General features: G+C 42.1%; 1 protein-coding gene and 1 non-coding gene across 2 annotated transcripts in view; both read left to right on the top strand.

The window, feature by feature from the left end:
- The window catches only part of LOC115619119 (ubiquitin-associated protein 2-like), a 127,469-nt gene that overhangs the window by 63,032 nt on the left and 38,613 nt on the right, over positions 1-25,824 (top strand). Inside the window, exons 9-17 of the mRNA XM_030511161.1 lie at positions 2,393-2,445; positions 6,512-6,579; positions 17,229-17,418; positions 18,695-18,905; positions 20,976-21,250; positions 22,445-22,602; positions 23,671-23,876; positions 24,328-24,329; positions 25,047-25,086. Coding sequence (XP_030367021.1) covers positions 2,393-2,445; positions 6,512-6,579; positions 17,229-17,418; positions 18,695-18,905; positions 20,976-21,250; positions 22,445-22,602; positions 23,671-23,876; positions 24,328-24,329; positions 25,047-25,086 — 1,203 coding nt within the window. The remainder of the gene's footprint in view (positions 1-2,392; positions 2,446-6,511; positions 6,580-17,228; positions 17,419-18,694; positions 18,906-20,975; positions 21,251-22,444; positions 22,603-23,670; positions 23,877-24,327; positions 24,330-25,046; positions 25,087-25,824) is intronic.
- LOC115619318 lies at positions 21,933-22,017 on the top strand. Its single transcript, XR_003994972.1, has one exon. It is a non-coding gene; the product is annotated as a small nucleolar RNA SNORD121A (small nucleolar RNA).

The raw sequence follows: 25,824 nt of genomic DNA, 5'->3' as shown, positions 1-25,824 counted from the left end.
CATATGTGTGCCAACATGCTGATCCCCAGCACAATCAGCAGGCAGGTCTCAAGGGTATTCAAAGGCCATCCAAAACCTTTAAGACTCTCAAATGCTGCTGTAAATAGCCTAGTGGGAGTAAGGTGTGACATGCTGAAACTCTGAGACCAAGCACAACAACTCTGAGAGCCAATAAATTAACATCGTGACAAGTGACTATTATTCTGAAACAGTGAATGCTTATCACAAATATGATTAGACACACTCTGGTCAGATCTGTTGTTATCTCAACCCTTCGTGCCCCAGGTTGGGTGCCACAAAGAACTGTCATGGTTTAAGCCCAACCGGTAACTCGGAACCACGCAGCCGCTCATTCACTCCCCCCCATTCTTCCTCCCTCCACTCCTCGAGGGATGGGGAGGAGAATCGGAAGAATGTAACTCCCACGGGTTGAGATAAGAGCAGTTCAGTAATTAAGGTATAATACAAAACCACTACTGCTACCACCAATAATAATAATGATAAGGGAAATAACAAGGGGAGAGGATACAATTGCTTACTATCCGCCAACCTATACCCAGCCCGACCCGAGCAGTGATCTGGGCCTTCCTGATAACTCCCCCCAGTTTATATACTGGCCATGACGTGCCATGGTATGGAATACCCCTTTGGCTACTTTGGGTCAGGTATCCTGTCTCTGCTTCCTCCTGGCTTCCCCTCCTCCCTGGCAGAGCATGAGACTGAGAAAGTCCTTGGTCGGAGTAAACATTACTTAGCAAGAACTACAAACATTGGTATTATCAGCGTTGTTCCCAGGCTGAAAGTCAAAAACACAGCACTGCACCAGGTACTAAGGAGGAGAAAAAATGACTGTTATAGCTGAACCCAGGACAGGTCTTCATTCTCCCAGTCCCTGCATCTGCCTTCCAAGACTTGCGTGGTATGGCCAGAGCATTTGCTAGTGAAGACTGAGGCAAAGAAGTCATTGAGAACCTCAGCCTTCTCCAAATCCAGTGTAGCCAGTTCTCCCAATAGCTTCTGGAGGGGGCCCATGTTATCCCTAGTCTGTCTTTTGTTTGCTACATACCTATAGAAGCCCTTCCTGTTATCTTTCACATCCCTTGACAGATTTAATTCTAACTGGGCCTTAGCTTTCCTGACCTGGTCCCTAGCTTCCCGGACAACATCCCTGTATTCTTCCCAGGCTGCCTGTTCTCGCTTCCACCTTTTATAAGCTTCTTTTTCCCCCTCTATGTTTCTTTAGCAGCTCCTTATCCATCCATGGAGGTCTCCTGGCCCTCCTGCCAGATTTCCTTCTGGTCAGGACACAACACTCCTGAGCTTTTATCAGTGTACAAAAGAATGCATGAGTTTAGTGAACTGGATTTGATGCTCTCTTCAGGGGGTTTGTTTCTGCCTGAACCTGTCTTAGAGGTTTCCTGGTTAACTAAGAGGATGATTAAAGCAGTAGTTCTGATTTTGTACTTGGTTAAAGGTGATGGTAGCAGGAACATTACTACTGGTGTTTTCTTTGCTCTTGGTTATGTAGTTTAAATGAAAGGTCTGGTTGTTACTGGGATAGCTTTCCCTATGCTGATGCTGTTGTGCAATTCCTTCAGTCCATTTATTGCTCTTGCTTGTCTGTGCCTCCTGTTTTCTATGGAACGCATCAGGTTTTTGCATCTGTATGTTTCCTGTAGTTTTCCCGTTGCTGCGCACTGTGGACTGTGTGCTGTGCTCCAGTGTTTGCCACATAAATTCTCCCACAAGTTACAGGAAGAAGTGTTTTGCATCTACAGTGGAACCTTATTTACTCTTCTGCTGCCATTATTTTAATTATGTATGTTTTAAAGTATAACTGCTCTGTTAGGGGAAGGGATTGGGGTTGTTCTGCTCTGAGGAGAGAGTTAACAGGTTGGAAAGGAGCCTCCAGAAGCATAGCTTAGGTCTTGAATTTGAGTATGCTGAAAGTAGGATTATGGATGTCAGGGCAGGTATTGTGGTTCTGTTTTCTTCAGGCTCTGTATGAATTTGTGCATGAAACTGGGAGGTCCCGTGGGAGGGTTGAGTAACTTCTAACTGTCATTGGGAACATAGGAGGAAGTTCTTCCACTGTTTGGAGTTAATCACTGGTTGCAGACATATGTTCATGCGAATTACATCTGGTACCATAGTGGCTAAGAAATTCCTGAAATCAGAAATTGAAGGGGGGGTGGGGGGTGGGGGAGGAACCTCCTAAAATTTCAAATCTGCAGACCAATTTTCTAGAGCTTCCCATGTTTCCAACCACCATCTCCTTGCTTTGTCTTCCACTAATAATGAAAACAAGATCACTTATAAAGCAGAAAAGTCAAAATGCGACATTGTGCTTTTAGCATGTAACTGTTTTCTTTCCTTACCCGAATTACAGTAGGAGCATGGAAAAACTCAGTGGAAGAATGGACAGCAGAAGAGTGGAATGAAGATGTAAGTGTACCTTGTTGGATAGGCCAATTGATTATTTACCCTTTTCAGAGTTTCTTTGTTGCCTTCAAGAACTAAATGTTTGAAGTAATACTTTGCTTTATGCATGCAATGATATTTCTTACTGTGTTTCTTGCTGTAATTCCTGTTGAAAGTATCTATATTTAGATAAGCTTATTTTTAAAATAAAATTTAATCAAGAAATATAAATTTATTTTGCTGGGTAGACAATGCATAAGTTTTATCCCAAATTAAGTATTTGTGAATTATAGTTCTCCCCTGCTCAGTGCTGCTGGGTGTTAACTGCATAGTTCCCCCTGCTATCGTGTAGGGATTTAAAGCCATATTATCACAAGACTTTTATGTAATTAAAGTGCTGAAGTTTACTATCAACTTTAGACTCCTCATTTGATGCCTTTTGTTTGAAATCTGCATAATTGTTCCACTTAGTCCACTTCATGTGAATATTAAAAAAAGGATCTAGTAGTATGCTGATGTTAGCACTTAATTGCTTCATTCCTGTTATTTCATCATGATGTGTTGTTTAAAGTACAACAATTTTTGTTCTCATTCTTTATCAAGCAAGAGATGTCTTCATGTCTGCAAAATATTTGGCATTTGTGATTACATGTGAAAATAGCATTTGTGATTTTAAGTTTTCAGTTACTGTATTAAAGCTTAAGCAGTTCAGAAAACAAACTAGGTAGCAAGATATATGGAAAGGAAAACTTAGCTTTTAAGAAGTTTTTCATCTTTTATAGGAACATCCATTATTTCAAGTTTATTTTCAGTAGAGTAAGAGATTGTCTTGAAAGTCATCCCTTTTGCCCCCTCCTGTAGGGTGGCATGTCAGTGTTATCCCTAGAAATGTGTGAATGTGTCATATAACAGATATGAAAACTCTGTCCTTACCTAATGAGAGAGATGTCTTTTGAGAAAAAAAACCCTCTAAAATTCCTAGGTTTTCTGTGTCAGTTACTGCCATCAAAAGCTGGCATCTTTTTTTTTTAAACCTGTCCTCTATTTCTGCAGTATATGCTAGAGGTCGATGAAGGGATAATGAAAATTTATATCCATGTTCTCACCCTTGTTTAATGCTGGTACAATACAGCATTCATAGTATGGGAAGGGTGTTGAGCAATGCTGACGGGATAGAAATTTAGAAATTTTTAAAAATTAATTATTAAACCTGAGAAATTTGCACATGAATCTTGAAAAAGCAGCAGATGAAATCTCTAACCTGTTGTTATTTTTTATTAATTTTAGAGTGGGTTTTCCTCTTAAATTTGTGATCATATTCTCCTGGCTAAAGAAAATAAAGTTTAACTACAGAAACTATCAGAAGGGGAGAAATAGAATACATACACATTGCTGGAAAGTGGATGAAGGCAAACATTTTCTGTACAATATTGGTAGTCTTAGTTTTTATTTGAAACAATAGCAATGCTTTAGAAAAAAAGAAAAAACTTATTTTAGTGGGTGTTTTTGCTTTACCAGGAAGCAGCATGAGAACTTGATTTAATTTCTTTAACTTCAGTACATCATATCAAAATGGTAATAAAGTTTTGTTATTTATGATTTGTTGATGTTGAGTTTTCATGTGGATGCTGTTGTCCTTCCTTGCCTATCAAATGGCCACAGGAGCTGGTGGCTAGTTTTTCAATATTTTGTCTGTTTGGTGATTGGAGAATGATTTTTATCATAGAAACAGGAGCTGAAAAGCACAGGTATTTCACTGCAGATGGAGGAGATGACCTTGTGAGTCTGATGTTTGCAAATGGTTCACCACTGTTCATTCAGGTCTGGGAAAATGCCAGGGCCTCAGTGAAAGATTTGCAAGTGTAGTGTATGGTGAGCATAAATAACATTGTTAGGAGCTGATAATACTATTTCCAAAGAATACTAAATACACTGTGTAATAAAACTTTTAAGCTGCTGCTGTGTGAAGTATGTATTTTGACAAATGCCATAATCCCAGCAGACTTCTGCATTAGGTGCTCGATTGGAGCTTGTGGCAGTGAGTTTGCCACAGGGTGTAGTGTAAACTTCAATGTAGTCGAGCTGGTACATGGAGATGTGTTTTGCATGCTGGCTCACTTGAAGAGAACATTTCCTCTCTGATGCATCAAGCATGCTTTTGCATTGTCACAAACATCCTCAGGCTCCTTGATTTGCTTAGCTTTCAGGATTCAGCAGTGTTTTGGCCACAGTTAGTCTTACCCTGTGTTATGTGAGCATAAGGAACTGTTGACATTACAAAGAACTTAATATTTAACCAAGGGATTGCAGACAATAGGCTGCTGCTTGTGCCATTAGCTGAATTCCTTGTGCCATATAATGCAGGAGTCTCATAACACTACAAAAAGTACAGTACATGTTTTTACAAAATAACAAACATGTACAGTGGGGAAAGGGCTGAACAAGAGAAATAGGCTTTTTAATTGCAAACATGCCTGAGCTGAATCTTCTTTCTTCATTTTGGGCAGTACATAGAGTTGTGGGCTGGTAGCATTATGCGCAGGACAGTTGTGTTCCAGAAAGATGGGATTAAAACACACTGTATTGGCAGCAGGAAAAGTAAATGGAGGGAGGAACTGTGGTGGTATTAATTTTTTCATGACAGTATGTGGCACGTAAGTGGGTGCTAGGAGAGTACATGGAACACTTGAACTTTGCCTCTGAGTAGTAAGTGATTTGCTCCTAGTCTGCTCTTCTGCATCCTGCTTAAATCAACAGTATTTCACAGGAGAATCCCAATCAGATGACCATGTTCAGGAATATATGTGCTTTGAGTAGAGCTGCCCATGGGATGGCAGATGAAATTGTTTCATGTCCTTGATGTTCTTTAAACTGGGCTGCCAGCAATGTATGTGATTAAAAATGCATAATTTCCTGGAAGAGTTGTATTCAAATGTCACATTCTAAAAGGATTCTTTGTGAGTGTTTGAATAGGTCTACTTTAGTCTAAATACAAAGCTACACCAAAGTAGTTGAGGGTGATATTTGTGCAAATTTGATTTAAAATATAACCATTATACGTGTATATCTTTATCTGGTTAAACCTAACCTGTACTGGCTTAAGATCTATTGTGGCTTGCAAGTATTCCTGTTAATAGAAATTAATTAGCCCTATGAAGTTGTAGCTGTTTAACTACTATTTTTTTAAAAAAGGAAAGTATTAAAAAACCCCAAACAAACCCAAACAAATGCCTCCCCAACCCACCCCACCCCCCCCCCGAAAACAAACAAACAGCAAACAACCAACCCCCCTACAAACCAAAGTCACCTCCTTTTCTCCAAAAAACCCCAACCAACCGGCTCCCCCTCCCCAGGTACCTGTGCAAGTATCTATCTTTATTGCAACAGCATGGTGAGAGCAGTTCAATTTTCTGCTGTGGATGGTCTGACTGGTTATACCAGTATAAGCAATTACATGGGTCACCCTTATTACTGTTTCTGAACTCACACTTGCAGAGCAGTCAGATTACGATGTTATTGCCACCCCTAGCAGAAATGCCAAGAAGGAACCATGAAAGCTGGTTCACTGTACATAATTGAGAGCAAACCTGCCTCTGCTGGTGATGTCAGCTGAAATGTAAAACACAGGGATACATGAAATGAGTGAGCGAGAATGGTACAATATGTTAGATTTCGGCAACAAGATTTATCACAGCTGCTCTATGGAGTCCTAAATTACGTCTGCACAAGGTATCTTTACACTGATGATATACCAGCTGTCATGTTAATTACTTTCTACTGGTGTATTTTTCAGTTAAACTATTGCCCAAACTGATGTTGTTACATTGGTATACCATTGTGTGTCTTCAGTAGATCAAATTTCCAAACAAACACTTTAAATCGGTTCTTGATTCTGTGGAGAAGTCTTTGTTGAAGTTTGACTATGTGTTTTTGTCTTTAAGCAGAGCTGCAGCATAACTGGTTGTAAAGGTAGTTTGGCTTTACTTTTATCTGAAAGTACATGACCAAGCTGGAATTTTTGCAGATGTCACAGCACTGAAGTGTGAGCATGTATATGATTGATTAAAATATTTTTCTTTCCCCCTTTCAGCTTTCTGAAACAAAAGTCTTCACTGCTTCCTTTGTTCCAGCTGAGAATCATGTGACTCCTGGGAAAAGGTAAGCTCTTCGTCCATGGTTTCTCTATACCTTAAAAAACTTCTGCTTCCTGAAGCAGTATTAGCTTGCGCATATAAAATGTTGACTAAAACAGGGCAGACCTGGTCAGAGATTAGTCAAGCAAATTTGAAAATTCATAGAATCATAGAATAGTTAGGGTTGGAAAGGACACTAAGATCATCTAGTTCCGACCCCTCTGCCATGGGCAGGGACACCTCGCACTAAACCATGTCACCCAAGGCTCTGTCCAACCTGGCCTTGAACACTGCCAGGGATGGAGCATCCACAATTTCTCTGCGCAACCTGTTCCAGTGTCTCACCACCCTCATAGAAAAGAATTTGTTTCTAACATCTAATTGAAATCTCCCCTCTGTCAGTTTAAAGTCATTCTCCCTTGTCCAGTCACTACATGCCCTTGTAAAAGGTCCCTCTCCAGCTTTCTTGTCAGTCCCTTTAGGTACTGGAAGGCTGCTCTAAGGTCTCCCTGGAGCCTTCTCTTCTCCAGGCTGAACAACCCCAGCTCTCTCTGCCTGTCTTCATAGGAGAGGTGCTCCAGCCCTCTGAGCATCTTTGTGGCCCTCCTCTGGACTCACTCGAGCAGCTGAGAAGACCCTGTTTTCTGCACAAAGACTGGTTACAGGCAGGAACAAAAGTAGTTGGGAAGAAAAGTTTGCTGTTGTTGAAAAGGAAGCACTGGCTTTGCTGTCCAGAAAATGGAAAGCCTGACCCTGTAGATACATAAAATATTCAGAATGTAGTGCTTTCACAAATATGTTAACAGAAAAGCTTGCATTGGCAAGAAGTTACATTTCCTGTTAAGCATCACAATTGCTTGCCTTAACTAATGATCTAGAGTTCAGATAGAGAACCAAAACTATGGCAGTTGCTGCCTTTGCTTGCCTTTGTCTTCACCAAATGCCTGGCCGATGATGATGTGGAATCAGTTGCTTGCATTAGCCTCAGGTTCTAGGAGAGCAGGTTATGTGTGATGAAGACTTCTCTAGTTGGATAGCATGAGATGTGAAAACTAGATTGCCTCATGGTCCCAAACATCTGGATATAGCTGTACTCCAGACTGAAGCAAAATTTTCCTTATAACATGGATGTGACCTGGAGAAGGCATGGATTCACTTGGTCTACACTTTATATTCCATTCCTTTTCTTTCCTTAAAGGTGATATGCTCATATGTCCATGTCACATGTTCATTGTTGCGATGCAAATATTCTTCCTTGTGTCCTGGTTTCAGCTGTAACAGTTATTTTTTTCCTTCCCAGTAGCTGGTACAGTGCTGTATTTTGGCTTTAGTCTGAGACAAATGTTGATAACACACCAATGTTATAGTTGTTGCTAAGTAGCGCTTACCCTCCACAAGGACTCTTCAGTCTCTCATGCTCTGCCACAGAGGAGGGGCATCCATGGATGGATAAGGAACTGCTGAGAAAACTTAGAAGGAAAAAAGCAGCTTACAGAACAGGGAACCAAGGACAGGCAGCCTGAGAAGAATACAGTGACAATGTCAGGGAAGCTAGGAATCAAGTCAGAAAAGCCAAGGCCCAGATAGAACTGAGTCTGGGCAGGGAAGTCAAGGCTAACAGAAAGGGCTTCTATAGGTATGTTGCCACCAAAAGAAAGTGTAGGGATAACATGGGCCCTGTTGGGAAGGAAACGGGAGAACTGGCTACCCTGGATTTGGAGAAGGCTGAGGTTCTCAGTGACTTCTTTGCCTCAGTCTTCACTGGCAAATGCTCTGACCACACCGCCCAAGTCTTGGAAGGCAGATGCAGGGACTGGGAGAATGAAGACCTTAGGCCCACTGTAGGAGAGGATCAGGTTCGAGATCATCTTAAGAACCTGAATGTGCACAAGTCCATGGGACCTGATGAAATCCATCTGTGGGTCCTGAAGGAGCTGGCGAATGAAGTTGCTAAGCCACTGTCCATCATATTTGAAAAATCATGCCAGTCAGGTGAAGTTCCCGGCAACTGGAAAAAGGGAAATATAACCCCCATTTTCAAGAAGGGGAAAATGGAAGACCCAGGGAACTAGAGAGACATCAATTTAATGGATGGACCACATGGTAGATAAAGAATTGGCTGGATGGCGGCATGCAAAGAGTTGTGGTCAATGGCTCAATGTCCAGTTGGAGACCAGTAATAAGTGGTGCCCCTCAGGGGTCGGTGTTGGGACCGATCTTGTTCAATATCTTTGTCGGCGACATGGACAGTGGGATTCAGTGCGCCCTCAGCAAGTTTGCTGACGACACCAAGCTGTGTGGTTCGGTTGATACGCTGGAGGGAAGAGATGCCATCCAGAGGAACCTGGACACACTTGAGAAGTGGGCCAATGCCAACCTTATGAAGTTCAACAATGTGAAGTGGAAGGTCCTACACCTGGGTAGGGGCAATCCCAGGCACAGCTGCAGGTTGGGCAGAGAAGAGATTCAGAGCAGCCCAGCAGAGAAGGACTTGAGGGTGTTGGTGGATGATGTCCTGGGTTTAGTTATTTTTCTCCTTAGTAGCTGGTACAGGGCTGTGTTTTCGACTTTAGTCTGAGAACAACGCTGATAACACACCAATGTTTTTAGGTTTTGCTAAGTAATGCTTACTCCGATCAAGGACTTCTCAGTCTCATGCTCTGCCAGTGAGGAGGGGCACGGGAAGCCAGGAGGAAGCAGAGACAGGACACCTGACCCAAACTAGCCAAAGGGGTATTCCATACCACGGCACATCACGCTCAGTATATAAACTGGGGGAGTTACCCAGAAGGGACTGATTGCTGCTCAGGTCGGGCTGGGTATCAGTCAGGGGGTGGTGAGCAATTGTATTGGGCATCACTGCTGTTTATTGGGTGGTTGGTTGTTTTGGTGGGGTTTTTTTCCCTTTTCTCTTTTAGTTTTATATTCTCTCCCCTCGTTATTTCCCTTATCGTCATTAGTAGTAGTAGTAGTAGTATGTTATACTTCATTTATTAAACTGTTCTTATCTCAACCTGTGGGGTTTACATTCTTTCGATTCTCCTCCCCATCCCACCCCGGGGTGGGGGGGGGGCAAGGCGGGGGGTGAGCAAGTGGCTGCATGGTGCTGAGTTACCCGCTGGGTTTAAAACACAAAAGTCCTTTTTGGTGCCCAGCGTGGGGCACAAAGGGTTGAGATAACAACAGATCTGTGTCATGGTCTAAGCCCAGCCAGTAACTCAGAACCACGCAGCCGCTCGGTCGCTCCCCCCTTCTTCCTCCTCCTGCTTCCGGAGGGATGGGGAGGAGAATCAAATGTAAATCCCACGGGTTGAGATGAGAACAGTCCAGTAACTAAGGTATCATACAAAACCACTACTACTACCACCAATAATAATAATGATAAGGGAAATAACAAGGGGAGAGAATACAAAACTAAAAGGGGAAAAAGGAAAAGAAAACAATAAACACAAGTGATGCACAATACAATTGCTCACCACCTGCCGACCGATACCCAGCCCGACCTGAGCAGCGATCTGGGCCTTCCGGGTGACTCCCCCCAGTTTATATACTGGGCATGACGTGCTGTGGTATGGAATACCCCTTTGGCTAGTTTGGATCAGGTGTCCTGTCTCTGCTTCCTCCCGGCTTCCCCTCCTCCCTGGCAGAGCATGAGACTGAAAAGTCCTTGATCAGAGTAAACATTACTTAGCAACAACTAAAAACAGTGGCGTGTTTTCAGCACTGTTCCCAGACTAAAGTTGAAAACACAGCCCTGTACGAGCTGCTGGGAAGGAGAAAAATAACTGCTACAGCTGAACCCAGGACAATCTGACAAAACAAATTTGTAATAAGCATTCATTGTATTGGATTAATAGTCACTTGTCAAAATGTTGATTTATTTGCTCTCAGAGTTGTTGCACTTGGTCTCGGAGTTGCATTATGTCACACCTTACTTGAAGTATGCGTTCCCAGCAGTGATGTTTATCATCCATGGGGCATGGGCTAAGGTTCTTGTTTTGTTGTACTTTTTAATAATGGCTTGTGATAGACTTGCTGGTCATGAAACTGATCTGGTATGTGTTCTCAGCATTGCCATCACCTCTTTCGGAGCCATCTAATGGGAGCTATTAATAATTATACCTCTTGTTTTTCCTCCTCCTCGGACAAACCTGTGGAGGAGTCATCCTCCCACACCTTCCCATCTACCACCAGGCTGTTTACAGTAAGATCTGAGAATTTTAAAAGATTTTGAATATCCTTTGAGTACCCTTGAAAACAACCTGCTCCTTTTGCTGGGAACCAGCATGTTGTTGAATATGGTTCAGGTCTTGTTTAAGGTTAAACAGCTGTCAAAGAATGCCACCAAGAGATCTTCTCCGAGGCTGGACAGTTATGAGTATCAGGGTGTGTGGGATAGTATAGGCAAGTACCTAGGCCAGTGGGCCCTTCCAGTGCTTTGGAACTTCACTCCTGGACAAGTGCGGAAACCGGGAAAACTAGTAAAATGCTTGGGAAAAGTATGCTGTCATCCTGGCAATACCAGAGAGGTACAAATAACTGCAATGTGCTGGGGCCTGGCCTACACCTACAGAGCCCTGCTCAACACGATCCAGTATCCTCAAGGGGAAAAGAAGGTCTCTGGATCTGATGGCAAAGTAACAGACACCATGGCTCCTCCATCCCCAACAAGGAACACTGCAGCCACTCCAACCCCAGCGACAGACACTGCAGCCTCTCCAACCCCGGCAGCAGGCACTGCAGCTGAACCAAAGGACCAGTCCGTGCTGCGATCAGTTGCCCCTATATGCAAGAGGAGATGGAAACAAAAAATAACTCGTGAAGAAAGATGAAGAAGGGGCAACACCAGAACTAGAGGCACCATTACAAGAAACAGAGGGAGAGGCAGAACAAGAGGTAACTTCTCGATCCCTGTCCTTGACTGAGCTGTGGAATATGCGAAAAGATATCAGCCGTCTTCCAAATGAGCACATCATCACCTGGATGCTCCGATGCTGGGACAATGGGAACAACAGTTTGGAATTACAGGGTAGGGAAGCCGAGCAGCTGGGATCACTTGCTAGGGAAGGGGGAATTGACAAAGTGATTGCGAAAGAGAAACGAGCCCTCAGCCTCTGGAGATGGCTCTTGGCAGCTGTGAAGGAAAGGTAACCCTACAAGGACGATGTTATATGCCGCCCAGGCAAGTGGACCACGATAGAGAGAGGCCTCCAGTCCCTGAGGGAATCAGCTGTTCTAGAGATGATCTATCATAAGTCGGACACCAGGGATACACCTGTAGATCCAGGTGAAGTTGAATGTACACGACCCGTGTGGCGAAAATTTACATGGAGTGCGCCATGATCTTGTGCCAACTCATTGGCATTGATGAGCTGGAAGGATGCAGCGGCACCAACAGTAGCCTGTCGTGGCCTGAATGAAGTCACACCACCATTGAGTGCTGCCATACCAGACATGCTAGAACTTCAATATTAATTGGAGTCAAAGGCATCCAAGTGGGGTGCCATAAGTGATATGGCCAATGCATTCTTCTCAATTCCTTGGGCAGCAGAGTGCAGGCCACAGTTTGCTTTTACTTGGAGGGGTGTCCAGGACACTTGGAACCGACTGCCTCAGGAATGGGTGGAAACACAGCCCTACCATGTGCCATGGACTGATCCAGACTGCACTGGAATAGGGGCAAGCTCCAGAACACCTGCAATACATTGATGACATTATCGTGTGGGGCGATACAGCGGAAGAAGTTTTTGAGAAAGGGAAGAAAATAATCCAAATCCTGCTGAAGGCAGGTTTTGCCCTAAAACAGAGTAAGGTCAAGGGACCTGCACAGGAGATTCAATTTTTGGGAATAAAATGGCAAGACGGACGTTGCCAGATCCCCACAGATGTGATTGACAAGGTAACAGCAATGTCTCCGCCAACTAATAAGAAAGAAACACAAGTTTCCTTATGTGTTGTGGGGTTTTGGAGAATGCACATCCCAAATTACAGTCTGATTGTAAGCCCTCTCTATCATGTGACCCGGAAGAAGAATGATTTCAAATGGGGCCCTGAGCAACAACAAGCCTTTGAACAAATTAAATGAGAAATAGTTCATGCAGTAGCCCTTGGACCAGTCCGGACCGGGCAAGATGTGAAAAATGTGCTCTACACTGCAGTCAGGGAGAATGGTCCTACCTGGAGCCTCTGGCAGAAAGCTCCAGGGGAGACTCGAGGTCGACCCCTCGGCTTGTGGAGTCGGGGATACAGAGGATCCAGGGCCGGCTAAACTTCAACTGAAAAAGAGATACTGGCAGCCTATGAAAGGGCTTTCAGCTGCTTCAGAAGTGATTGGCAGTGATGCGCAGCTCCTCCTGGCACCCCGGTTGCCTGTGCTGGGCTGGATGTTCAAAGGCAGGGTCTCCTCTACACATAGAATCATAGAATCATAGAATAGTAAGGGTTGGAAAGGACCTTAAGGTCATCTAGTTCCAACCCCCCTGCCATGGGCAGGGACGCACATCATGCAACCGATGCCACATGGAGTTACTGGGCCACACTAATTACACAACGAGCTCGAATAGGAAATCCCAGTCGTCCAGGAATTCTAGAAGTCATCATGGACTGGCCAGAGGGCAAAGATTTTGGGATGTCACCAGAAGAGGAGGTGATACGTGCTGAAGAGGCCCCACCATATAATGAACTGTCAGAGAGTGAAAAGCAATATGCCTTGTTTACTGATGAGTCCTGCCATATTGTGGGAAAGCATCGGAGATGGAAGGCAGCTGTGTGGAGTCCCCTGGGACAAGTTGCAGAAACTGCTGAAGGAGAGGGTGAATCCAGTCATTTTGCAGAGGTAAAAGCCATCCAGCTGCCCTTGGACATTGCTGAACAAGAAAAATGGCCAGTGCTTTACCTCTATACTGACTCATGGATAGTGGCAAATGCCCTGTGGGGGTGGTTGCAGCAATGGAAGCAGAGCAACTGGCAACGCAGAGGTAAACCCATCTGGGCTGCTGCATTGTGGCAAGTTATCGCTGCTCGGGTGCAGAACCTGGTGGTGAAGGTACGCCACGTAGATGCTCATGTACCCAAGAGTCGGGCCACTGAGGAACACCAGAACAACCAACAAGTGGCTCAGATGGACTTAGGTTGTCAACATAAGGGTGAATTATTTTTAGCCCGGTGGGCCCATGACACCTCAGGCCATCGAGGCAGAGATGCAGTGAATGTGAAACGTGTTGTAAGTAAGCAAGCCAGGCAGTTAAATTCTCACTGTTATGGAGGACGATGGCTGAAATACAAATACAGGGAGGCCTGGCAGATTGACTGTATCACACTTCCACCAACCCACCAAGGCAAAGCTGGACACATACCCTATGCCCCACGCTACTGCCTGGAAGACTATCCTGGGCCTCGAGAAACAAGTCTTGTGGCAACACGGCACCCCAGAGAGAATTGAGTCAGACAAGGGAGTAATTTCCAGAACAACCTTATAGACACTTCGGCCAAAGAGTACAGCATCGAGTGGGTATATCACATCCCTTATCACGCACCAGCTTCTGGGAAAATTGAACAGTGTAATGGGCTCTTAAAAACTACACCGAGAGCAATGGGTGGGGGGACTTTCAAACACTGGGATACACATTTGGGAAAAGCCAACTGGTTAGTCAGCAGTAGGGGATCTGCCAACAGGGCTGGCCCATCCCAGTCAGAACTTTAACGTACTGTAGAGGGGGATAAAGTTCCTGTGGTGCACATAAAGAATTTGTTGGGGAAGACAGTCTGGGTTATTCCTGCTTCAGGTAAAGGCAAACCCATTTGTGGGATTGCTTTCACCCAAGGACCTGGTTGTCCTTGCGAGAAGAAGGGGAAGTCTGGTGTGTACCTCAAGGGGATTTAATTTTGGGTGAAAACAGCCAATGAACTCAATTATGTGCTGTTGACTGCTAAATGACACTTCTAGACCAGTTAAATGCCCATCTCTGCCACTCTGGGTTTTGAAAAGAAGATATATGCTGTCATGATCATCAGCAGAGAATACAGTCATGGAAAGCCATCAGCAGCAGCAGGAGTCTCCCAGTACTGTCGTCAGATCACCATCGACTGAGCCCAACTTCCCTTCGATCGTCACCTCAACAAGGAATGAGCTTTTATGAATCCAGCTAAGCTCAACAGTGATGTCGGCCAGCAACAGTCCAACACCACACACCATCTCTCTTGTCCTGAAAGACAGTTATGACAGATGAAGCTTGACATCATGGACTGAATGAACTCAACAAACTTTATGGAGTGGTCCATGGACTGAGGAATGATATCTGTCTCTTTGTGTGTGTGTGTGTATGTACACGTACATATATATATATCAAGAGACAAAAAGCAGTGGTACATTGAAAAACATGGGACCTGAGCATGATGTGAATGGTATGGAATGAGGGGTGAACACTGTCCTGGATTCAGCTGTAACAGTTATTTTTTTCCCTCTTCGTAGCTGGTGAAGTGCTGTGTTTCAGCTTTTGTCTGAGAACAGTGTTCATAACATTCTACTTTTTTACTTGTTGCTAAGTAATGCTTACCCTGATCAAGGTCTTTTCAGTTTCTCATGCTCTGCCAGTGAGGAGGGGCATGGGAAGCCGGGAGGGAGCAAAGATGGGACACCTGACCCAAAGTAGCCAAAGGGGTATTCCTTACCACAGCATGTCATGCCCAGTATACAATCCAGTGGGAGCCACCTGGAAGGCCCAGATTGCTGCTCAGGTCAGGCTGGGTATCAGTCTGCAGGTAGTGAGCATCACTTGGGTTTATTGGTTTTTTCCCTTTTAGTTTTATATTCTCTTGCCTTGTTATTTCCCTTGTCATTATTAGTATTATATTGTATTTTAGTTATTAAAGTGTTCCTATCTCAACCCATGGGGTTTACATTCTTTAGTTTCTCCTCCCTGTCCTGCTTGAGGATGTGTGTATGGTAAGAACTAATGGCTGCATAGTGCTGAGTTACCGGCTGGGTCTGAACCCTGACACTGTAGAAGAATCAAATTCTGTTGTTTTGGTTTTTGGTATGCATGTTCTGAGTTTTGGTTTGGTTGGTTGGTTTTGCTGTGTGTGTTGTTTTGTGGTTCTTTTTTGATTATTTTTTTTTTTTTATGTGCCAAAATAAGAAATGTTTGGGCATTAAGATTTCTATGCCAATGAAAGTGCTGGAAGTAGCTCTTCAGCAGAACCCTGCAGTAAATTTAGGGAAAACTGAAGTCAGAATTTTTGGAGTAGATTTATTGTCTGAATGCTTTGGTTTTCCTTGGATAAACCTGTGCTAAGGGTTAGTAAACCATTCTATATATAAGATAATTCATGTTTCTCATCCTGCTCACCTGTGCGTGGTAGATTAATTTTGGATATGTGCCTACTATCTGAGAAACGTAGCTTTTATTTCTGCTGCTCTTCTGACTTCCATGTGATTACACATTCACTCAATTGGTGCATGTGTGGCTTTATTCATACCCACCCTATACAGAGGTAGGACTTAGATCCCATGCTGGAGGGAAGGGATGCCATGTACAGGGACCTTGACAGGCTTGAGAGGTGGGCCACTGAAAACTCATGAAGTTCAATAAGGCCAAGTGTAAGGTCCTGCACTAGGGTCAGTGCAATCCCAAACGGGACTACAGGCTGGGCAGACACTGGATTGGGAGCAGCCCTGAGGAGAAGGACTTGGGGATGTTGATTGATGAGAAGCTCAACATGAGCTGACAGTGTGTACTTGCAGCCCAGAAAGCCAACTGTATGCTGGGCTCCATCAAAAGGAGCATGACCAGCAGGTCTAAAGAGGTGGTCCTGCTCTTCTACTCTGCTCTTGTGAGACCCCACCTGGAGTACTGCATCCAGCTCTGGAGGCAACAATGCAAGAGGGACATGGAGCTCTTGGAGTGAGTCCCAAGGAGGGCCATGAAGATGATCAGAGGGCTGGAGCCACCTCCTATGAAGACAGGCTCGGAGTTGGGATTGTTTAACCTAGAGAAGGGAAGGCTCAGGGGAGGCCTTAGGTCAGCCTTCCAGTACCTTAAAGGGGGCCTACAAGAATTCTGGAGAGGGAGTTTTTGCTAGAGCATATAGTGACAGGACAAGGGGGAATGGTTTTAAACCGAGAGAGGGTAGATTTAGATTGGATGTTAGGAAAAAATTTACTATGACTGTGGTGAGGCACTGGAACAGGTTGCCCAGAGAAGCTGTGGCTGCCCCATTCCTGGAAGTGTTCAAGGCCAGGTTGGATGGGGCTTTGAGCAACCTGGTCTAGTGGGAGGTTTCCCTGCCCATGGCAGGGGGTTGGAACTAGATGAGCTTTAAGGTTCCTTCCAACATAAACCATTCTATGATTTTGACGTGTCTCTGGTTACTTGGTTATATTAATCTTACAGGTTATTTATGTGATAATAACATCACAAATTTGATAATGTTTGAAAAGAGAGCAAAGATAATTTATATTCTAACTGTAGTGGAAGGTTTTGGCTAGCAGAATTTTACTTTCTGGCAAAAACCTCTATTTTACTTCTTTTTGTATGGCAAACAAGCAACATTTGAAAAGACTTAGTAATAATTCTGTTGCTGGTACGGCAGCTTTAGTATTGTTAGTGCTTTCTTCAATTTCAGTGCAGCCTAATCATCATGTTTATTCCAGCCAAACTTTGCTTTTTCTTATAGCATTGATTTGGTAACAGTGATTCAAAAGCCTGTGACCTCTATCCAAGAGACAGAAGGCAACTTATTTGAGGCTCCACAACAGCAGACCTTTGGCCAAGCCCTAGTCTTCACAAATTCACAGCACAGCACCCAGATGGCATCAGGAACTGGCATCTCCAGTGCTGTAAACTCTTATTCTCCTCAAAGTCTGGTAAAATTATCTTATGCTTTCTAAATATTCTTCATGAGTAAATATTTCAGGTTAAACAGCTTTTCCAGTAGCGGTCATTTATGAGATGATTTAGTATTTGTAAAATTCAGGTTGCAGTGAATTATTAATTCCATTCCTTCCATTCGCACATAAAAAACGATTACTTTTTTTTCTGGTTTTGTGAAGTAGTTGTTTCTTGGTTTACACGAAGTACTTCTGTTAATTTTTGAGTAGAGAGCAGATGTGTTTACTGCATGCTGAAATGATGAAATTGCTTGTTTATAATGAAGAGTTCTATGTTAGAAAACTGCAGTGTGTTATTTCCTAGCACTTATCTGACTGCTTTTTGTGGAAACCTGCTTATTTCCGAGTCAATTGTGAGGGCTTGAAATTGAGCATTTGCATATATTCTCTGAAAATCAGTTCAACTATTAGTAAATACATGCTATTTTGAGATGCATGGATTAAAGTGTATCGGTATTGTTGCAATCAGTGGTGGAAGTTGTATTGGTGTGTCCTGGTTTCGGCTGGGATAGAGTTAATTTCTTCCTAGTATCTGGTGCAGTGCTGTGTTTTGGCTTTAGTCTGAGAACAATGCTGATGATAACACACCGATGCTTTAGTTATTCTTGATCGAAGGCATTTCAGTCTCTCATGCTCTGCCAGTGAGGAGGGGCACAAGAAACTGGGAGGAAGCAGAGACGGGACACCTGACTCAAACTAGCCAAAGGGGTATTCCATACCACAGCACATCATGCCCAGTATATAAACTAGGAGGAGTTACCCAGAAGGCCCAGATCGCTGCTCGGGTTGGCCTGTGTATCGGTCAGCGGGTGGGGAGCATTGCATTGTGTATCACTGTTGGATTTTTGGTTTGTTGTTTTGTTTTTGTGGGGGGTTTTTTTTCTGTTTTGGTTTTTTTGGGGGGTTTTGGGGGGTTTTGAGGGGGGGGTTTTTTTGGGGTTTTGGATTTTTTTTTCCTGTTTTTTTTTTTTTTCTTTTTTCCCTTTAGTGTTAGTATCATATTGTACTTTAATTGTTAAACTGTTCTTATCTCAACCCGTGGGTTTTACCATGGTGCAGTGATAACCAGAGAGGATCTGGACATATGCTACAACTGCTGAATGTTTTATTGGTCCTTTATTTGTAATCTAGGAATGAAGAGGTTTTGGTTGCTGCCAGATTGCAGCTGTAGGCATTGATCCCCTATGGTTATGTTCAAATTATTTATTAAGTACTCCACTCCTTCCCCTCTTCTTTTTTTGTCTTTTGGCAGTCTGCAGTTGTTTGTTCTGGCTTTGGAGAACTCAGATCCTCTAAATTGGCAAACTCTACTGGATCCCAAATCTTGGACCAATTAAAATCTCCAGCATTGGGTCAGTTTACCTCTCAACAAAACAATAGTAGCTCTACCACCACCACCACTACCATATCATCCTGGGATCTAAAATTGCCCATTACTCAGTCCTCAGTCCTTAGTCAGTTTGGTAAGTGTTGTGACATAGTTTTCTCTCTCTTTTTTCTTTCTCTTAGCATGTAAGGTTTCTTAATGCCAATGACAGTTTAAAATGGCCTTAAATGAAAAGGTTTTTCTAAAAAATATAATCCAAATAATATAATTGGTTACAGCATAGTAGGAGTTACACTTACTTGCTGGTAATAGACATTGTGAGTATATCACAAACTAAGTTTCGATAGGCTTAAACCTATCTATAAATGCCATTGCATCTTTAAAAGTTGTTGAGCCTTTCTGTAATGACATCTTTGATTTAATGTGATTGAATATTTAAGTGGAACTTAGATGTGACTTTGTTTCTCATCAAATGTTGGAAAATACTTATTTTCATTGTACCTATGCTGCTTCTAGCTGAGTATAAGGTTGTACCACATTTTGTCTTTTTTCCCCCAATTTTTCTCTTCTAACCATTACATGAATTTTGAATACTATATGATTTCTTCATAATGTGCATCACATCTTAGTGTTCTTTCCCTAGTGTGAAGTCTGCGTGCTGGGAATGGTGCAGGTTACCCATTTTGTCTATTCATAATTGTATGGATTTTTAATTTAATTGAATAAAATTAGTAGAAACAGTGAAAATTACAAACTTGGTTTTTTGCAGTGTAGTTCCTAGTAGCATTTTCACTGGAAAGTGTGATAGCTTTTGTATCTCTCATGTGTATGTTTCCAGATAAGCAACCAATTTGGTAGCAATTTATAATCTTTTATACACAGCAATTCTGAACAAAAAAAAAAAAAAAAAAATAAAAAAATTTATGTACATTTTAAGTTGCTTTCTAATGCATTTTACCATCTGAATACATGTGAAAACTTTCACATTGCAAATGCTGTGGATCTCTTATGGTTGTTGGCTAGTGCTCTGATCCACTGCCTGGCTTTCAGCAGTGTCCAGTGTCTCTTGACTTTCAGCTAGATTGAGATGGTAGATGACTTCCTATTTGTGTTGAAAATTTTCTCCATTGTAGGGGCAGGAAATCCTAACTCATAATACCTATAAATTGCAACTCCAGACCCCTTGTAAATAATCACAATTTATCAGCAGTTAATTGCAGTGAGACTTGCAGTGTTTGATTAATCTGTTTTTTGAGGCCTAATGTTTGATAATATTGTGTGACTGTATAGAATCATAGAATCATAGAATAGTTAGGGTTGGAAAGGACCTTAAGATCATCTAGTTCCAACCCCCCTGCCATGGGCAGGGACACCACACACTAAACCATGTCGTCCAAGGCTCTGTCCAACCTAGCCTTGAACACCGCCAGGGATGGAGCATTCACAATGTCCTTGGGCAACCTGTTCCAGTGCCTCACCACCCTCACTGTAAAGAACTTCTTCCTTATATCGAACGTAAACTTCCCCTGTTTAAGTTTGAACCCATTACCTCTTGTCCTACCACTACAGTCCCTAAGGAAGAGTCCCTCCCCAGCATCCTTATAGGCCCCCTTCAGATACTGGAAGGCTGCTAGGAGGTCTCCACGCAGCCTTCTCTTCTCCAGGCTGAACAGCCCCAACTCTCTCAGCCTGTCTTCATACGGGAGGTGCTTGAGCCCCCTTATCATCCTCGTGGCCCTCCTGTGGACTTGCTCCAACAGCTCTATGTCCTTTTTATGTTGAGGACACCAGAACTGTACACAATACTCCAAGTGAGGTCTCACAAGACCAGAGTAGAGGGGCAGGATCACCTCCTTTGACCTGCTGGTCACACTTCTTTTGATACAGCCCAGGATAGATAAGTTTGTTTTCATATTTAAAAAAAAAAAAAAAGCAAACCCACACAAAAAACCCAGCCCAAAAAACCACACAAAAACCCCAGCTCACAGCTGTTTGTTTAAAGTAGAGAATATCAAATGTTGGCATTATTATTGCAGTGGTAATATACAATGTGAAACTCGTGATTTCTGAAAGAACTTGCACACTCTGTAAAATCATAGCTGTTGAGTGTGTCAAGTCACCCAGGTTATTTCATAAAGAGTCAAATCATGAAGAGCAGAGTTTAATGCTTTAACTTTGATGTTTATTTTTTCTTAACGCTGACCAGACTTTAAATCCCAGCCTGAACCATCCCCAGTTCTGAGCCAGCTGACCCAGCGACAGCAACAACAAACGCAGTCAGTTCCTGTTCCTCCTCCTGGGCTGGAGTCCTCCTCCTCCCAGATAAAACTCCGAGAGCCATCGCCAGTAGACAGCTCTACAGCTGTTGGCAAAGTGTTAAAGCTCCCCACTATATCTATGGATAACCAAGCAGTGACTGCCCATCAAACCCAGCAGAAACAGATAAAACCACCAAAACGGAGGATAACTCCAGCATCCAAGGTGGGTAATTGAGAGGTGTCTTGTCCTTTTATGTATAAACATACAAAAGCTTCTATCAAAAATAGCATGGCCAGCAGGACTTGGGAAGTGTACACGACACTTGTGTTCAGTTTTGGGCCCCTCACTACAAGACATTGAGGTGCTGGAGCCAGTCCAAAGAAGGGCAACAAAGCTGGTGAAGGGTCTAGAGAACAAGACTTATAAGGAATGGCTGAGGGAACTTGGGTGGTTTAGTCTGAAGAAAAGCAGGCTGAGGGGAGACCTTATTGCTCTTTATGACTAACTGAAAGGAAGTTGTAGCGAGGTAGCTGTCAGTCTCAGTAACAAGTGATAGGATGAGAGGAAATGGCCTCAAGTTGCACCAGGGGAAGTTTAGATTGGATATTAGGAAAAATTTCTTCCCCAAAAGGGTTGTCAAGCATTGGAACAGGCTGCCCAGGGAAGTGGTTGAGTCACCATCCCTGGAGGTATTTAAAAGATATATAGTTGTGGTGCTTAGGGACATGGTTTAGTGGTGGACTTGGCAGTGCTGGGTTTACAGTTGGACTTGATCTTAAGGGTCTTTTCCAACCTAAATGATTCTATGATTCTATTCTATATAAGTTGCTAGGGAGAAGGAGAACAAAGACCACGGTCTGTTTCTTGATTTTAAAGCAGGAAATTCTAAGCTGGATAGTTCTAGGTCCAAAATACAGTGATGTTATCTTTTCCAAGCACACGTCTGATTGCTCTATGTGGAAAATGACTGTTGCCAAGTGATTATGGGTTTTTTTGGGGTGGTTTTTGGTTTGGGGTTTGTTTGTTTGTTTGTTTTTTGGGTTTTTTGGGGTTTTTTTGTTTGGTTTTTTTTGTTTGTTTGTTTTTTTGTTTTGTTTTTTTGTTGGTTTTTTTTGGTAGCCACAATCTGAATGTTGGCTGAAGGGGACAGATGCTTTGATATTCTAGAATAGTGTGGCTCACTCTTTCAGCTCCAGATCAGGGCACAGAATCAATGAATTAATTTCAGGTTACAAGAATGTAGTTAACTTACGGGACATAAAGTGGGAGGTTGTTGCAGATGTAGTTAGCAGTAAGGCTGAGGCAGTAACTGAAGAAGCCTGTAGTTAAGGGAGGAGAGGATATCAGTTACCAACATCTGTCATTATAATAGTAATACAAATGCAAAACAATTATGGCTTTTTTTCCTCCTTTAAGATTCCTGCCTCTGCAGTGGAGATGCCTGGATCAGCAGATATGACAGGGTTAAATGTTCAGTTTGGATCAGAGCCTGCACTCCTAGAGTTTGGATCAACTTCAAGCAGTGAGAATACCAGCCAGGCGACCAACAATAGGTTGTACTCAAAATCTGTAAAGTACGTGTGAGCTCCTCTTGTGCGTTCTTGCATGTTTTCTTTAGGGAGTTAGGTTTGTGCCAAAAACATCGAGGCACAGTTACCATGTAATGGGAGGGGGAAATATGATGACTTTTAAGGCTGTTTTCTGTGTATGGAATCTTAAAGGAGAAATTTCTTTTCAAATGACAATCAAAATCTCCCTGGATGGGTTGATGCAAAGCTGGATATGACATGAATGTAAATAACCTTATAGTAAGCTACCCTTTATAGAATTGCTTTCTCATGTTTAATTGTCCTGATTTTCAAATTTGTTTGAGGGTTTGTTCCTCGCAACCCAAATTTTCTGCTTTTGATCCAGGAGAGATGACCCTTGTACCATATGTGCATGTCCATAGATTGGCACCAGATTACAGATCTGATGCTCCTATGGGATGAGAAAAGAAGCCAGTCTTTCAGTATGCAGAAGCTCTTACTGAAATGCTGAAATAGCCAATGATGAATGCCAATGTGCTAGTGACCCTTTTTAAAAATTATTCATTCAAAAATTGGCTTCAGCAAAAAGCTTCCTGAAGTTAATTCAGAAATACTAGTAAAAATTAACTTCCACATTAATTTCTAGTTCTATAAATTAATCTGTTTAGAAAGTAAAACGCTCCTGCATGTTTTAAAATATTTTTTCCTCTTTGCATAGTTCATTCTTTTAGACATTAAAATTCTAATATAAAAGAGACTGTGTGTTTCTCATAATATACCAGACTTTATGGATCTGGTTGTTTAAAAGAAGAGAGATTATGATCATTAATTTATCCTTTAAGAATGTGGAAGTAACATGACTGAAAAGTGCTTGTGTGAAAATTCTTTGTTGGGCAGTGATTACTGGAGACAAAGGCAAAAAAAAAAATTTTTTTTAAATTTTTTTATTTTAGATTTTGGGGTTGGTTTTTTTTTAGATTTTTCTAGTATAAATAATATAGATTTGACTACATGTTTAAGGTAGTTCTAGATAACTGTATAGGAGCTGATATTTTTATGAAGGTGTTTGAGATGTCATTTACTAAGATGATAAATAATTTTTACTTTTTCCAGTGATCCTTTGAATGCCTCTTTGCCAATATCCAATACAGTACAGGAGTCCACCTACACAACCTCTGCCATCACCTCTTCCAGTCTCACCTGCTCATCCCAGGGCACTAGCTCAGTAACAACTTCTTCCTATGACCAGACTTCTGTGCATAGTAGGATAGCGTACCAAAGCTCTGTGGCTCCATCTGAATCAACCCCTGTTACGGTGAGTGAATTTCAGAAATAAGACCTTGAAAAAGGTGAATATTCTTATCCATGTTAGACTTGTATTACCCTGTTATGTTAATATTTTAACCAAGCCAAGTGGTATTTTTGATTCCCAAGTTCACTATGTTGTTTGTTTTTTTTTCCTATTGTGTAGCTTTTTTTTTTTTTTTTTTTGGATATAAAAGCCTCTGATTTTATGGTGGTTTTGTTTGGGTTTTTGTTTTTTTTTTTACATTTTAAATTGCCATTTGACCTTTTTTCTTAGTAATACTTAACGTTCTAGTTGAGTTTCCTTCCCCGAAGCTTAGCTTCTTAAAAAGGAACTTTCTCTGTGTATAAATATTAGTTATGGCATTTTGCAATAACTTGACAGTTTATATCCAAAGGTATATTATTTATTGAATTTATATGGCACTTGTCAAATGGATCCCAAACTGTTTGTGGCCCCATCAGCTGTATTCTTTTTCTTGGATTTAAACAGCAGTGGGAATTAGTTTCATGTGTTATTTTAAAAAGTATGGGAGAGATCTAATCTAGGACAGAGAGGATCTCTCTTGGGAGATATTCAAAAGCACCTACTCTCTTTGTATGTGGAATGTAAGTTTGTTTTAAGAGAACTTAATTTATTAAATGTTTAAGGAACTTGTCAGAATTTGTAAGTTTATTTACTTCTGGCCTTTGTTATGTAATGGCTCAGTCACACTTGTCTTCTGCACTAGCTCGTGAGGATCAAGTGTAGTGGTGAGGATCAAGTGTAGAGTATCCACTTCTGTACTCCAGTGTTATCCAAAAGCCAACTGGTGCTTCTTAAGTCTTTCAGTGGAAAAAAAATGGTGTCTCTGTGTAACTTGGATAGTTAAAATTGTGAGTTGCATTAGATCAAAAGCACAACCATTTCCTATATGTTAATGCAATTCTTTTTTTCATATTGATGTGAACCTGAAGTTTGTTATATGCAGTACATGAGAAGGTCTCCTGCTGATGGGTGTAACACCTTGCACTTGAGGCTTTATTATGTGGTTTTGTTAAAGGCAGTAAAAAGTTATATTTCTGCCTTTTTTGTCTTTCAATTTAGAATGAATATAGAATTTTGCATGAAGAATGTTCAATGTGTCAGTCTGAAAATTTAATATACCTTTAAGATGATTTATTCATTTCTCCTTTGTTTACAGAACGGGCACAGTGGTGTTGGAACACAGGCAACTCTTGACAGTAAGTTTACAAAGCTTGGTTGTGCACAGGACTTTCTGATCTTTCTTACTACTTGCTTTGTGCACAACTGTATCGGTGACATCTGGTCATTTTTATATTGTTCTCACTGGCTAATTTTTGGCTGACCCATTTGGGTTTATTTTGTACTTGCATAACATATACTGCTTGCTTCTTGACTAAAACTGAAGTATGAAAGCAGCCCTATTAAATCTACAAACCTAAGCAGTCTCAGAATTAGAGAAGCTGCTTTGCAGCTGATTTTTCTTTTGAATGTATCTGCCAAAAATTAAAACAAAATATAAAATTAAAAATTAATATCAAACTTAGCAGTTCTTCCAATTCTCCGTTGGGAAGCTGCGAGTAGCATTTAGCTGTAATGAAACAGTCACATTCTTTGAATGCACCTCTCCCTGGGTACAGTGCTACTTATGTCCTTTTACAAGCCTGTGACTAACATGCCCTCTGCCAAGGAGCCTGCTGCCTTGCAGTGGAGTAACAATAAAACACTACTGGCTCTGATACAGACATTACTGTTACCTTCATCTTGGCCTGTTTCTAATGAAGTATTTCACTTGTAGCACCCCTACAGCTCTCTTCCTGGAGTTAAAATAATTATAGCATTCACTCTTCTGACCTTTATGTGCTGCTCTGTGGAAGTTTTCAAGAGCAGCAGTGTGAATTAACATCTTTTGGAATTCCAGCACTTCAATTTTAAATTTTAGGTCTATCATCCTCTTA

This window comes from Strigops habroptila, chromosome W (genome assembly GCF_004027225.2).
Source record: "Strigops habroptila isolate Jane chromosome W, bStrHab1.2.pri, whole genome shotgun sequence".
NCBI lineage: Eukaryota > Metazoa > Chordata > Aves > Psittaciformes > Psittacidae > Strigops > Strigops habroptila.
This window is presented reverse-complemented; position numbering and strand designations above follow the sequence as displayed.